We start from the raw sequence: 16015 nt of genomic DNA, 5'->3' as shown, positions 1-16015 counted from the left end.
AAGCATTGTGAAGACCTTAACGTTCTTCATTATTTGTAAATATATATGTACATGCTTTGATGCCACCTGCAATAGTTTTATTTGAGTCCAAAAATCTGGCTCTCTAAATTCAGCAGCATCGGTAATGTGTTTTCCTTCTGTACAAGAAGCTCGCACGGTGACAGATTTTCTGATTTGCTTGGAGTGCACCGGCTGAATGCTAAAGAGATACTTTGCTATACAGCTATCCTTTACTAACACCCCACAATAAAATGACTTCATATCACTCTCCCGGTTTGTATGCTCAGCCACCTACAGGCGCACAGAAATGACAAATCTGGTCAAACAGCATCTTTTCCCACACTTCAACACACAGATCTTCTTTAAAAATAGCCGGGGCTTTTTTGTTTTGAGAGCCGGGCATGGCAAATTATTTGTGACCCACGACTTACTGTGACGATGTGTCCCCTGGTATGTTGGAGGTGTGTGATGAATGCGATTCCCTAATCCTGGGAGACGTGTTGGTGGTATTCAATTTTAGATCCTCATCTTGTGGCAGGAAAGTGTGGAAGTTAAGGTCCACTGAATATCCCCGCCAGTAATTAGAGTCTGGACCGGTATGATAAATTCAGTGCATAATATGCCTGAGCAGCATGCATGGTGGAGAATTGGAGATTGTTTTTCATTTCTGTTGTTGAAATTCAAAGGGAAACAGAAAATCTTGACTGATATTAAGGGGGAAAAAAACAACTTTCTGGATTTTAGATTTTCTGTGAGTCAATCACAAAAACCAGCAGGGTGCAGGCATGAGCTTTTCTAAAAATAAAAATAAATAAACAGTCTAAATGGTTTTCTTTTTGTAAGTTAATGAGAAAAACTCCTGTGAGTGAACAGGAGCTCCCCTGCACCGCCTCAGATCAGGAAATCTCGCCGTGTTTGGACACGGAGACGAGGGGGGGAAGTGGGTGTACGCACACAGGAGTTGTGTTGTGTGGCTCCACGGCGCTTCGGCTCAGATGAGCTCACACAACCAATGCGCACATCGTAGGATCCTACCAACGTGAGAAGGCGCAAGGACATCGAGCGGCAGGCTGGCAGAGTCAGTGGGAAGTGTGGGTGCTTTTGCGTAAAGCCTGGCGACAAAGTAAACAGGGAAAGAGCGACTGGATCAACTCAGTTGTTTTTTGTTTTTTTGATGGAAGAAAATCCACTCTGGGACTGGACTGGCTGCTGGAGCGATGAGAGGAACCTCACTTCTTTAGAGCGAATTCTCCTGCTTGGGTAAAATGCAGCCTCTCGTCTGTCATCCACTCTCCACTTCAAGCCAGGCTGCTCATTTGGAAGGACGCCAGACCTCCAGCCTCTCAAATCTGCAAGTTCAGTCCAATAATTTGTGACATTGTCCGTCAGCCCTGGAATAAGACATCGATACTTTCAAGAAGGGACGTGATATTCCTCCGGAATTTTAACGATCCCGCGCGCTTTTCCTTATAATTATGCGCTTGGATTAGGATGGTGTGGTCCAGCCTGTCGCTTTTTTTTTTTTTTTTTTTTTTTCCTGGAGCAGCGCTGATAGTGACTGATTATTGCTGTTGATTCTTTTTTGTCCATGCAAGACCCGCGGTGGAAACATGTCTGGCCACTTCTCTGAGGGGATCACTGCTATCAGAGATGGCATTTTGGTCCAGCACTTCGGTTTTCACCTCTAAAGTGCCCCGGAAGATCTTATTCATGTTCACCCTTTCCCTCTCTGTCACATACTTGTTTTACAGCTTGATGAGCTGCTACAACTCGCTGCAGTTCCCCCTGCAAGAGAACTACGTGTTTCAGGGCCGCCTGGTGACAGAGGAGACAACTTTTGCCACATTGAGGGGGAAACTTTACTCCGCTTCCCAGGGTTTCACCGAGGCTGACCGGAGCGCGCTGTCCAGCGTCCGGGAGCATGCCAAGGCCGAGCAGAGGACCGTGGAGTGGATTAGGACCCCGGCGTCCCCCACCAAGCCGGCGTTCCACACCACCGTGCTGGAGAGGGAGCACCAGGAGTTCAGCACCACGGACAGCGACCTCCGCGTCAACTGCACTTCGGATTACGGAGAGAAGAAACTCCCGCAAGCCATCATCATCGGGGTGAAGAAAGGGGGGACCCGGGCCCTCCTGGAGGCTCTCAGGGTGCACCCCGACGTGAGAGCCGTGGGGAATGAGCCACACTTCTTTGACAGGAACTACGAGAAAGGGCTGGACTGGTACCGGTGAGTTTCTACTTTTACGCACACTTCTCCTCCTAAAAAACATAACTTTCTTTGGGTTTAGAAATCTGATTTCCCTGGATATAGCTGACGCACTAAACATCAGCGTCATGTATGCCGTCATGCAAACTTTCCAGCTCTTCAGGTGCACGTCCTACGTCAAACAACCCCACGTGGAGAACTCCTTCACCTCATTTGACCCCAATTTCCCCTCATTAATAGACATATTTCCACCAGAATCTCATCATTTTTGCACAAACAATTCAGTTTGCATTCAAACAGAACAGTAAAAGTTTGGAACCTTTCTTCTCTGATTTGTTTTTGCAATTTGACTTTTCCAGCTTTGCCCACATACCTATAAAGAAGAAGAAAAAAATAGTCTGCACCAGAGGAGAGATTAGTCACAGCATGTTTATATTAAATTATTAATGCCTTCCAAGATATCTCCAGTTTTTCTTTTTTTTCCTGCAGACAGAAGGAATTGATCATTTTCAGCTCACAGATGCTGTTTACATTCAGATTTCCCTTTTTTCCGTTTAACTTTATTTTTTATTTAGTCAAAAATATTGAAATATTTGTTTTTGAAACTGCATCTGATGTACAATCACTCTAATAAAAGTTAGATATGTTTTAGGTCCTACATGCAGAACCAATAGCAATTTAGTTTATACTTTTTCTTTCTTTTCAACAGAAATATTTATATTCAAAGAATATTTTAGGATAAATATTTGCTTTATGCAGTTTAAAATTTATATCACTCAAATGAAAAATTCCCTTTCTTTATTTAAAGCAGTTCCAAATTTACCTTAAAGCCAGAAGTCTTTGATTTATGGACACAAAAAGAAAAGAAAATGTTCTTTAAAATAATTATCTGGTTTGTTTCCCAGAGGTTTAGATTGAGAAATAAAATAGTAGTAAAAAAAAAAAAAAAGTGAAATCTATCCAGTTTGAGAAGTTTGCGGGACATCTGTTTGTTTAAAATTTGGGGATAAACTTAAATGAATTTTTCATTACGTTAATTTTGCCAAGATTTGAAATAAACTTTTAAGTTAGTCAACGTTTATGTGAAGTTTTAGCAACTCCAAACGACCTTTTTATTTTGTTGTTTTTTTTAAACAATTGCTTCCAAAGTCAAATCACATCATGTATTTAAATCATTTAAATGTTATAAATGTTAGAAATCTCTGCAGGGGCAACATTCCTCCTGCAAAATCTTATTAATCAGAGATTTAAGAGATGTTTGTGAACGCCCAAAATGGGAAATAAAACTGGGCTTCAAAACGTTTACGGGTGTTGACTTAGATTCAAAGCAAAGATATTAATTACTGATGCGTCTCCTTGAAATAACCTGTAATCCATGCGTGATCCGGATCCATATGCGTCTCTGTGGCTGCTCTGCACCTGGATCTTGAACATGTGGGGGATTGTTTACGCCACCATCCATGTGTGTCAGGGCTTAAAAGCAGCGAGAATCCCAGGATTATAAACCAAAGAGAAACCTGCTATATGTTTATGGAGAAAAGAAAAAAAAAATCTATGAGTGCTCATTCGTGGTCAGTCGGTCTGATAAGGTTTTGCTCTCAGATATTAACGTGGGAATTATCTGTGGTAGTCAGTGAGCTGATGAGAATGGCTGCGACATAAAGCCCCTTTGGTTCTTTGCAGAACTGAGCCTGTTGTTCCCGCGTTTGGGTCGTGCAACATCTGCTTTCATCTTGCTGCATCGACATCGGCTGCTCATTTAGCCCCGGCTAATGCAAGCTGTTTCATTATGCTTACGGTGAAAGGCTCATTAGACAGCGGGGTGACATGCTTGCATAAATAATAATAAATGCGCTTGTGTGTTTCAGGCCCCTTGAGCTAAAGAGTTTGAGAAGAGACATTGTCACGCTTTGCTCATCCACCCCAAAAACTCCAAACATTTGACAGAGAGCAAAGAAAGCCAGACCTTTGACTTGTTTAAACTGCCAAAGGGACGATTGAAATCGGATGTTGTGAAGAAATAAGTTTGATGCATTACCCCACATCCCTCTTCCCATCAGGCTTTGATGCTTCGTCTAATGTGCACTTAATGATCACTTACAGATGTTTGAAACCACCAGTGTAGCTTGAGGGAAACCACAGATTTGATAATGGGATTCATACATTTCTCTGAAACACCTGTTTTACATCTTTATGGACAAAAAAAAGGAAGTCCAGGGAAAACCACTGACATTACTTGAGTGAATCCTGCAGGTTTTTACCCGCCACATCTCTGCTCAGTAAATCCTGCTTAGTAACCAAAACACTTGAGCAGAACTGAAGAGAACAACTTGAAATTTATATACACAAAGGAATTATATCAATTTGATGGGTTTTGATTTTTCCAGTAAAGAGGGGGCAGGATATTTTCAGCTCAGTTTCAAATGATTTGAGTGGAAAAAAGAGAATTCAGTGTTTGTTATCCTTGACCTCACTTTGATATAATTTTGCACTACCTCCTTTTTTTTTACTTTTTTTAACAGTATTAATGATCAGGATTCCAATTTAAGGTTCTCTCATCTTACAACAATCTTTTTTTATTTTGCATTAAAGTTTTTATTATTCTAAATGCTTATTTTTAGCATACAACAGATAAATTTGTGTTGTTTTATTAAGAAAATTTGAAAAGTACAGCATTTTCCACCAGAAAATATTAAGGAGACTAAACAATACAAAATAAAGTGCCATAGTTTCTGGAATATAAGCTGTAAGAGCAAAAACTGTCTAAACAAGAAGAAGACAACCATATATAATGGTCACTCTGGAATTTAAGTCGGACTTTTGGGAGAAAAGTCATTCATTGTTTAAATAAAAACAATAAATCTAATATTTTGATTTGTATTAGGAAAAAAATCAAAGTTTAGGAGGAAAACAGTCAGATTCTCTTCCATGTTTGTTTGGGACAACACTTCTTCTGCTGTTGTCAGTAGCAAATACTTATACTTAGATGCAGTGCCCTCTAGTGGTTGTTAGAGGAAACAGCTGCTAAAGGACAATCGATGTTTACTGGGAAAATAACAAAGATTTTAGCCTATTTATGTCTAAAAAAAAATGCGACTTATACTTCGAAAAATATGGTATGTCAAATAATAAAAAAGACAAAGTTCCATTAATCATAATATATCATAATTGTGGTTAAATATGGTATTTTTGACTGGAATGTAAAGTGTCAGTTTGATGCTACAAACATTTTTCCCTTAAAATTGACATAAACTTCCAGTTTCCCTGCAAATTATTTAAAATGTATATGAAATTTCTACAGAAAACGTGGAGAAATCCCCATCCCTTTTACCACCTGGTCCGTTTAGTATCTCAATTGTGAACGTCCCTTCCTGCCTCCATACATGTTACTGATAATGCACCCCATAAATTGTGCAGAAGGATGTCATCGATTATCAGTCATAAGTGAGGATTTGTGCCTGCTGCGGCTGAAAACTCACAGCAGGAATCTGCACTAAACGGGCCGGCTTAATGAGGATCTATCAGTGAGGACGATTGTTTATTTCTGACACTTTTGACCAAAAAATGTCAAAACAAAAACGTTCAGCGTAAATATGATCTGGTTTGTAGGCTGCAACTGCCAGAGGAATAATCAATACAGAGCAGCTGGAAAACCATTTGGAAAGACAGGAAATATTCGTCTGCGGTGTTTCCCAATTAAAGAAAAACCAAATGATGAAATTTCAAAGGAGAAATTGATTCTTTTTGAAGGACGTCTCAGTCAACTTGGAAACATATCAGTGGCAGTATCAGCCTTCCACATTGTTAAAAAATAACACTTTCTCCGAGACGTGTCAGATTGTCCATTTTAAATTAATTCCAGATGAAAAGCACATGTGGTCGTGATCAAATAATACAGCTGGAGACATGAGCTTTCTCATCTCCCGGGGCTCAATTCTGCTCTGCACTGATGTCTGAGCTGGACAGTCGGCAAAGTGGGAGCACTTTTATTAGTCCCTTTCACAAGGTGCAAGAATGGCTCTCTGCCGAGTGAAAGAAGACGCAGCGGAATAATTGTATTGGGAAATACGCTATGTGGTAGCAATGATAAATGTTGAAGCATTAGACGGAAATTGTGCAGCACAAAAATACAGTTTTAGTGTCGAAGTTTCTACACTCTAAGATTTAGCGTAGCAGAAATGCAATTTTGTGAGAACTTAATTACAAAAATAATATGTTAACGGCTATGACAGTTAAGATTGATCTGCGGTTCCCACAACTTTAAAAAAGACATACCACCACACTCCCCTGAAATCCGAAAATCAGCTTTCATAAATCAAGCAAACCCTCCGTGAGCCTTTTAACTTCATCTGTGAGTACGAACGAGGCGGTTCAGAGCTCTGCATTGGATCCCACTACAACTGGCCAAAAGCTATAAATTATCCTTCGCTCATAAAGATGGTCACTATAAGACTTAACAGGATATAAAAATCGATTTATGTACTGAACTTGTTCAAATAACTGCCATGATGACTGCTTTAATACTCAAAGGTAAGGCTGCAGCCAGAAGGAAATGACACTACAGTGCTGCATATGAAACGACAAAATAACTCCACGGTTGGGATTTGTCAGCCCGAGTTACTCCTAGTGGGAAGGATAGGAATGAATAAATAAAACAAATCTAAAGTGGTTTGAAATTTTTAATGAATCAGATGACCCCCCCAGATTTAAGCCGTGATTATCTGTCGTTTCTGCAAAAGTTCAGCCACCTTTTTGATTTTAGTTTGCAAAAATATTTGATTGATCTGCCACCTGTGAGGCGCAGCTCGAGTTTTACAGAAGCTTGTGGAAGCTCTAATATCTTTTCTGTTATTAAAATGACACTTTAACCCCTCTGCAATAAAAGCCCAGAGGAGGCGCTCATAAATCTTTTGGAAGACATGTTCTTACAGTCTCGCTGGCAACATCCTCGCGCGACAAAACCGAGTCAACAAAAGCTCATAATAAGGGGGGTGGAGAGGACGCGGGTTTTATTTGAGCGCACTTTTGTTGTTTTATTCTTTACGCACAAAATGCTGGGAAAAGAATGAGCCGTTTTCAAGGACTTTTGTCATTGTGTTTGCTGATCAATGAAGCCTTCAAAGCTACTTTTGCTCAATGAAGGTCATAAAATCTAGAGAATTCCTGACTATATGAGGGAATAATAAGAAAAAAGATCATTTTTTGAGCGTTAAAGTAGATGGGTGTTACTCTTTGACTGATCTATTGCTCTAAAGGGGTTTAGTGTACCTGTGACCTTCTGTCACAAGACGGGACTTTGTGACAGAAGGTGTTTAATGGAGATGTGAATCCATTGCCAAGCTCTGTGGCACAAAGCCGAAATCCCACATTTATCCCTTGTTTAGCCCTTATTTTCCTCCCTCTCAGCTCCACGGACAGCTAAGCCCCAGAGTCCTGCCATCTCACCCAAAGCCCACGACTCCATTCGGCGGGGAGATGGGAGAGACCAAGGTGGGCCGGATCCCCGAGCAGGCAGGATGCCACCTCTTCCTGCTGGGCCTCTGTGCCACACCAGCGCCGCCCCGTCCCGACGCGGCAGAATCTGCCCGCGCTTGATAAGAAGCCTCCAAGACTCGCAAGGACGCACCTCCGAGTGCTGCCATGCCAGCGCTGCAGTTGCAGAATTAAACTTTTTAATTGGCGGCAAACCCCTGAGCTGTCAGGAGGCCGGACCGCATCACTTGGGTCTCTCTTGTTGCCCAGCCTATTTCCACTACATTTAACTACCAAACATCAGAGAGCCGTGAGATTTCGCTTTCCACCAGAGCAATCAAAACTTTCTTCTTTACCCTTGATAAGATCCTCAACATAAAAATGTCTGTTTTCTATTAAATGACATACAAGGCTTCTCCTTTTATCAAACACAATTACTTCTGAATAAATACTTACTCCCTTGTTACCCACCTTTTATTATTCACAGTTTTTGAGATTTTTTTTTCTTTTTTGATTAAAGAAGATCACTTGAGGTTAGCAAACAGGAATTTTCCGATGCAATAGTGTTGAAATAGACTGTTTATGGTTCTCATATTTGATTCATATAGTTTAATGTTGATGGCTCTCATTTTCATTTATGTTCATCCTCCTTGAACTCTGGAAAAAAAAATAAGGTTTTCATCTTCAAAAGGAACAAAAAGACTTTTTATTTTCATCACCACTTTGATTTTGGTTATGAGAAGCTTCTTTCACTTCAACATCAATGACAGGTTTGATGGAATAACTTTTATTCTTTTATTTTACAAATAAAAAACATGAAAATATCCTACAGCAGTTTGGGAGTGGAGCCATTTCCATTCTCTTTAGGTGAGCATTTTTTGTCGACTCTAATGAACTCACATCTCCTTGTTTTCCCTGGTTATAGCCGAAGTCTCTTCTTTCAAGTCCTTTTTGTTTAAAGTTTGCTTTTTAAGTGTTTTTACTTCTTTGTTCTTAGGAAGTAAACTTATTTCTTGAATATTTATCAAAGTGCCTCATGCAAAAAAAGAGAGACAAAAAATTATATATTTAAATGTTGAAGTCAAAAGTTTTATCTATCAAGAATATCAAAGTAAAAAAAAAAGAAACCACTAACAGTTTGTGAGTCCCGATGTTTATTAGCTTAGCCGCCAAAAGGTTTTGGTTAGCTTCCTGGTTTTATAAATATGTTAACAAAGCACAATGGTTCTACTTCTTTATAGTTTGCTGAAGTACCTTGAAAAAAGTCTGAGATAAAAAAAATAAAAACAAAGTCTGCATAACAGTACAAGCAACTCACAATGTTTCTCAAGCATGGTGGTGGACAAGTAATGGTATGGGCTGTGTTTATTTAACCTATAAGAGCTGGATTTTAGCCATTTGGACCACAAACTTCGGTACAATAGAGTATCTAAATCAGAATTTAAGCTGATTTGAGTTTTAGATTTTGAGTCTTAAATGTTAGAGGTAATAGGACCAATTTGAATTCTTCTCCTACGGCTCCACCCCACCCCTACATTTAGCCCCCCAAATGGGGATTTATGAAAAAATAAAATTCGGACGTCACTTCCACTTGATGACATCGTCAGCAGTCGCCGGTCAACTATGTTAGTGTGGAGCTGCCAGCAAACAGAAAATACGTAATGTTTTTTATATTTGTAAAAAGGTCAACAAAACGTCATTACTGACTAAATGAGAACTTCTGTGCTTGAAGAAAAGTACTTCTCCTTCGCGGGACAACGCAGCGCGGAACACCCTCGCTGTAGAAGGCTCTGCATCCCTCCGCGGTGAGGGTTCGTCCTTAAAAGAACTATTTCCAACACATTCTCATCCCCAGATTGTCACATATTTACATTTGGTTAAGGACTTCTACGCATCACTTTTTGATGTTTGGGTGTAACCAACTCGTCATTTTTTGAGTTGCTGGTTGTACTGGACACAAACCAGTACCGGATAAGGGTACCGCCATTGGGTTAGAGTACCGGTGAGCTCCATGTCTTGGTACTGAACTGATTCCAGTTTATGGCCCGGATGTTTTGGACCCATGATTTTAATGGAAACAGCCAGCAATTCAAAAAATGAGTTAGGGACACCCAAGATGTCAATTTTTTTATGTAGGGGTCCTTAACCAAATGGGAGTGAGAGTGTGTTGCTATTTCGGACAACCCTACCTCTTCAAATGTCCCTACAATTAGAGGGGGATCGAGAAGCCGTAGGAGTAGAGGAAGAATTCAAATTCGGCCAAAGTCCTTTGTGCTGAAAATGACCACCGGTACAGAAACTCACCAAACACAGGTGGAGTTGTGCTGGTGAAGGATGTCAAACTTCTCATGAAATCTGTTGGGAATAAAACTCAAGTCGAAGTCACAGAATAAGTCACTCTACGTGACTTCTACGTGATTTTCCATGTAAAAATCCCAGATAGTTCTATCTGGGAATCTTAGGGACACACGAGGAGTATATTTGTATAAACCCCTTTTTGTATTTGAGGTTAAGCTTTATATTTGAATAAAATTCTCAATGAACTGGGCATAAACTAGAAGAGTGAGTGGGATATTAGTACATAAATTAAATTTACCTTTAACCACTCAAAGAATCAGCCAAGATTCCTGCACTCTGCTCAGAGACGGGGCCCATCTTCCAGAAGTTTACATAATTACTGCAACAAGCTACTCAACACTGTAGAGTTTAGCAATATTCACTCTGGGGTAGTGCAGTAACATGTGTCATGTTGTGTTTGTATTATTTTGAATCCCTGTAAGGATCTACATGCATAAAAGCGTTGAATTGAACGAGGGTTTGATTTGCTTTTTCAAGCTGCAGATAGAATTCACAGCAGCCTTTTTTCCTCCGCCACTGCTCGGATGCTGCGGAGGGCTTGGGCTTTTTTGCTTTTTCTCCACAACACGGACAGATTGTCTGAAAATGAAAGACACAGATTTATCTGTTAAATTATTTATTTTAGACCTAAAATAAAGTATAAGCTGAAGTCGGTTTATGCTCAAAGGGATTCATTTCTCCCAAAAGATTATTTGCATGCAAAAGAATTGGAGTGATGTGCTTCTAGTCTGCAGGAACAATGACTCTGCTTGGCAGAATGCTGGTTTACAGACGTCTTTAAATCTCTGCAAATAAGACTACCTTGGGAAAAATGCGTATGTCAATCATACTTGTCAGGATTCCAATTTCCTTTCCACATCTCCTGGAGCACTTGTGCTGCTCATGCTCCGTATTGGCTGGGAGGGATGTGGTCTCATGACACAAGCTGATGCATTTGTTCAGTCAAAGGGAAAACCCTGACAGGAATGGCCGTGGAGCCAAGATACTGGGACCTCTGGGAGTATGTTTCAAATGTGTTTCCAGGAGCTGATAGGTGCTTCTGTGTGTACAGTGCTATGCTGGAAGATGGAGGAATGTATAACTGGCAACACTATCATTGGAGTATGACCGTTATCCAGTAGATGCATGCGACAATATGCTGCATAGAGGGTTTTTCTTATCCGAAAAAGACCTTATGCAGTTTTTTTTTTTAGTGTCACACATTCCAACAAAGTTGCCTATCCAGACTTTAAGTCGATTAAGTTCGATTAAACTAAGTTATTCTTTGGAGTAGAATGGATCTCTGTCTTCCTAAGTTTTACCAGTCATCAAACGTAGCAGACTTTACGCACCTATATGAGCTTTGACCATTGACTGTATAAGTAGGAACTGGACTGATCAACCCCTCCTTTCTTGTGTTCCAAATAGGAAGTACCTGCGGCCAAAGTCCCATAGACTTCCATTGAGAAATGGACAGTTATTTCTCAGTCATTTTACTTATCAGAATAACCATTCTTGCAATGATTTTTCCTTCTTAGCATGTTCGTTCTAACTCTTTTTTTCTTTATCACCACTTATCCATGTTATAACTGACCAATCAGACACCTCAGTAAAAGTATGTAGCTCGCCACACCTGGAACGTTTGATCGACAGCTTCTCCCGTGCTCGCTTTCAGTGGAAGGGGTGTGGACTTCCAACAAGCTCACTCATGATTGGGGACAGTAGTTCCTTTAACAATGGGACTCAGACTAACTCAGATTAATCACTGTCGGTGGCAATCGGTTGCAATATGGCAGTAGACGTATCAGGAAGTGGTGCAAAAGGCCCTGGGTGGATTTCGCGAGGGCCGTTGTTGAGGCACTTCCTATGGTGGACCTCAACTCTTTTTATGTCCAGTTCCTACTTATACAGTCAATGGACAGTTTGTATCGGCACCAAAAAAGCAGTTGTGACTACGACATTATTTGACTACCAATGTCTCTGTTTACACCCCGAGTTACTGTCACAAAGATGAACAAAGATTGGCCTCCTAGGTCTTCTGTGTCTTGATTTTCTCATTTTGCTTTGAAGTTCTTCACCTTTGTATTGTGTTTTTCCTGTTTTCCTCCTATTCACTGTCAGCTGTTCTATGGAATCAGTGATCTTCCCAGCATGAAGAAAAAGTCTGGGATAATAGTCCAGATTCCATGACTTTGTGGTGCAACATCACTTAAGTGTGTCCGTGCCACCAACATGCTCCGTGCTTTTAGTGTGAAGCCATTAACGCAAGCTGTGGCATTTTCCAAACTCTCCGGAGACCTGGTTTAAGCCAATGAAATTCAAAAGGTTGCTTTTAGGGATTATGCTAATTGCTAATTGCTGTATTAGACAGTGATTGTTTTTCCTGAGTAATTTGGATTAGTGGCATTAGCGACTTAGAAGAAAGTTAACATGTTCTGCCTCTGTAATAGGACTGTCACCTGTTCTTGAGAACTAAGCCAGCTCTTTGCTCCCTTGCTTTGTTGAGCACTTTATGTGTGTGACGGGCAGATAATATACACTTTATGCATTGTTGGAAAAAAAAAAAAAATCTCTCAGCAAAGTCAGTATTATGTTTTAGACAAAGAAACAGATTGGAAACTGAGATTTTGAGATAGTGCTCATGTAATTGTGTTAGTGTTGCACAGTTAGGATCCGTTTTTATTGCATTTTCTCGCTTTATTGTGGTACAGTCAGTGATATTCAACCCTTTCCCACACAATTCTCAGCATCTGTGCACATATGTGAAGACAGTTGTAATACTGAGGATATTTTGCTACCTTGTTCCTACAATTTTAAGGACGTTTTGACTGTTGGAACTTTGTTTTGCTGAAATTTGTAGCTTTTTTTTTTCTTTCAAAAGCTTGCACACAAGCCATTAATTGACATATTTGTCACTATATCGTGATTTGTTACCAGTTTTGTGACTTTGTTGCATTAATGAAGATTTTTTGAGACTCTTTTATAAAACTTGTATTGTTTTTACTCTTTTCCATGAACATCAGGTTTCACAATAGGCCCCTCCCACTTCCTTAAAGCACCCACAATAAAGATTAAAACACCAAATCAACTCATTTTTGGTAGTCAAACTTTAAATTTTGTGTGTTTCGGGTGACACATGACACACTTTGAGGTGTTGGCGTGAAGTGCAAAAGTGTGTGTGCACATGAAACAAACAGAGCAATCTTCATCCTTCTCACCCTGCAGATGCACTTCTCAGGGATTTAACTCCTTTGATTGAGTGCTAACATATCCCTAAAAAAAAAACAAAAAACCCTAAAATAAATGACTGAAGATCCACGTGGGATCACAGTTAACGTTTTTCCAAGTATTTAAAAGTGACTCCTTCAGTGGCGGATTATCCTCTAACATTAACTGTTAATTGTTGCAACAGCAGACACAAGAAAATGTCAGCTGCTGCAGGCTCATTATAACATAAAACTAATCAAAGAATGCGGTGTTGACGTTTGCACAAAAAACCCCATTCTGTGCTGAGGTTGATGTCAGAAACTCATTGGTTTCCTTATTCAACGCAAATTACAGCCTGTAAATATTCAGTCAGCATCTGCTCTGAAAATGCAAAGTAACTGAGAAACAGTTGAGCTGAATGAAGCAAAGATTGGGATTTGCTTCTCTGTATCTATGTTTTCCAAGACATGTTTTTAAAGAATGTAGGTTTTTTTTTAAAAGAATAACACCTGTGATGCCTCTATTTTTTCTAAATTTATCATATAAAATGATAAATGTCCTACATTTTTAAAGAAAAAAGCAATTCTTCTGAGACTAAGACTGGCGTATAGATTAGACCAATTAGTCCCTGAAAGTGGGAGAAACACGGTCCCCTCTGGTTGCTGTGGGGAGAACTGCAGCCCCCAGCACAGCAGCATAGCAATGCTGCACATTTTCACAGGTAACAACTGTGAAACAGTCAGAAATAAACGCCTTTTTCTCTGATTCACTGTTTTGTTCTGATTCTTTTTCTCAAGCATACTTGACCATCACGGCTCGCGCTCTCCCCAGCCGAGTAAAGTGGCCATGAAAGTTTGATTTTTTTTTTTTTTTTGCATTCACAGACATCTGCCACATTGGCTGTGGTGTACTTTCTGGAATCACTGTTGCAGAGAGTCAAATATTGGATAAATGGAATAGAAAAGATATGATATGAAAATCTTAAGGATGCGTTTTAATGTAAAAATCCTTTCAAAACACTTTTTTTCCCCTAAAATTTGATGACAAAATATACTGTTATTACTGTTGGAGCCTTGTTACCAGGCAGGCTACAGTTAATATAAGTGCAGAAACAATGGTTCAAATCTGGCGTCAGCATCAGACATTGTTCTGCCGTGTGAAATGAATCCTGCACAGGTTGTTGCTGCAAAAAGCATCTGTGAAGTCCAGTTTCTATAACTGCAGGAAATACGACCAAGTGATGCAGCTCATTAGGCAAGGAAAATGTTTATTCTGTTTTGTTACAGAGTGTATTTTCTGCCATCTTCGCCAGCACATTATTATTATTACAGAAAATCTACAAAAAAGATTATCTGTAACCTTTATGGGAAAGTTAGAAAACCCAGTATATGGAGAAATATCACGTGTGCGCATTACATGACAATATTTGGTAATACTTTTTGATAAGATTCCTTCACAATGCATATGACATTAACAAGAATCAATAATTAAACCTATATATGATATTTATATAACATATTGCACCTTATAAGTGTTAATATGCTGCTTATAAATACATATTCTAGCATTTTAAAGCCTCTATTAGATATTTATAACACATTTACAAACATTTGTTGATATCTTTTGAATGCCTTATAGGCTTGACATGATGTTAGAGTAAATTTTTCATTCTATGTTGTTCTTTGTGGAAAGAAATAATCCACACTTTAAATTAAATTAGCCTGCAAAACACTCAACAAACTTAAAGACATTAATGATATGATTAAGAATCACTTAAAAGGAGATTAATTTGAAAAAAAGCCTAGTGGAGGTTTTCACATTGCTCAGACTTAAGTAAGAGACACAGTTGTTATACGAATTAACCCTAGAACACGTTTGCTATAATAAGTTACACCATTACTTTTGCTTTGTAATTTTTACCAGCTCTAATATAAGTACTTGTCATAAGAAAATAGATCAAAATATGAAAACACATGATAAATTAGAGTGTTTTTATTTTATTTTTAACTGTGGTATTTGCAACTACATGTAAAGATCATAAAAAAATGCTAGAAAATTCCTGAAAATTAGGAATTTGAGGGTAAAAAATTTCTAAAAAGAAGAATGAAACTAAAAACTTGGCCTTTAGTCCACCTATTCCCTGGTGAAAGCACGGACTCCTTTGCTCGTGAACAGCTACAGGAGAGAGGAACATTTTTTTTCTTAGTTTTTAACTTGAAGTTTTTTCAATATCTTCATCACTGGGTTACTCGCTATCTTTTAGACATTTTTCCTTAAGAGTCTTTTTTTTTAACGTCACCTGCTAGCTATCTTGTAGCCCTTTGCTGAGGGAAAGAATGTGCACAGTAGCTAGCTACATAATGTCGTTTTTGGCTAAAAAAAGATCAAATAAATCCGGCTTTTACACTAAGGTTAAATCCGAATTCTTCCGCGGCTTCTCCCTGCCCTACATTTAGCCCTCCAAATGGAGAGTTATGGAAAAGTAGAGTCTTCAAATTTGGACGTCATTTCCACTCGATGACGTCATCAATAGTCAGCTACGTTAGCGTGGAGCTGCTAGCGCTCGGAAATACATAACAGCGTTGTCTTCACCCGTGTGAAGAAAAGCTCTTCTCCTTCAAGGCAAAGGGATACAAAACTGAAAGTCCTTTTGCTCGTTTTCCCTTCAAATGCCCCTTCAATTAGAGGGGTACAGAGAAGTTTGAGGGGTATGGGCTCAAAATAAGGCAGCAAAGAATTGCAACTTCACATGTTTGCACATAAATCAAGCTTTAAAGTGAATTTCCTAAAAA

The 16015-nt window shown here is 39.3% G+C and overlaps 1 protein-coding gene across 3 annotated transcripts in view; it reads left to right on the top strand.

The window, feature by feature from the left end:
• Positions 1-16015, top strand: part of hs3st4 (heparan sulfate (glucosamine) 3-O-sulfotransferase 4) — a 108508-nt gene that overhangs the window by 12727 nt on the left and 79766 nt on the right. For 2 of the 3 annotated variants that reach the window (XM_024272914.2, XM_024272913.2), the window contains one exon: positions 1752-2228. In XM_024272914.2, coding sequence (XP_024128682.1) covers positions 1756-2228 — 473 coding nt within the window. In that variant the 5' untranslated portion in view covers positions 1752-1755. Of the gene's footprint in view, positions 1-292; positions 2229-16015 lie in introns of those variants that run through there. The other variant, XM_024272911.2, reaches the window with a different exon arrangement.

This window comes from Oryzias melastigma, linkage group LG8 (assembly GCF_002922805.2).
Source record: "Oryzias melastigma strain HK-1 linkage group LG8, ASM292280v2, whole genome shotgun sequence".
In the NCBI taxonomy this organism is placed as follows: Eukaryota; Metazoa; Chordata; class Actinopteri; order Beloniformes; family Adrianichthyidae; genus Oryzias; species Oryzias melastigma.
The sequence above is the reverse complement of the archived record's forward strand: the minus strand, read 5'-3'. Positions and strand labels throughout refer to the sequence as shown.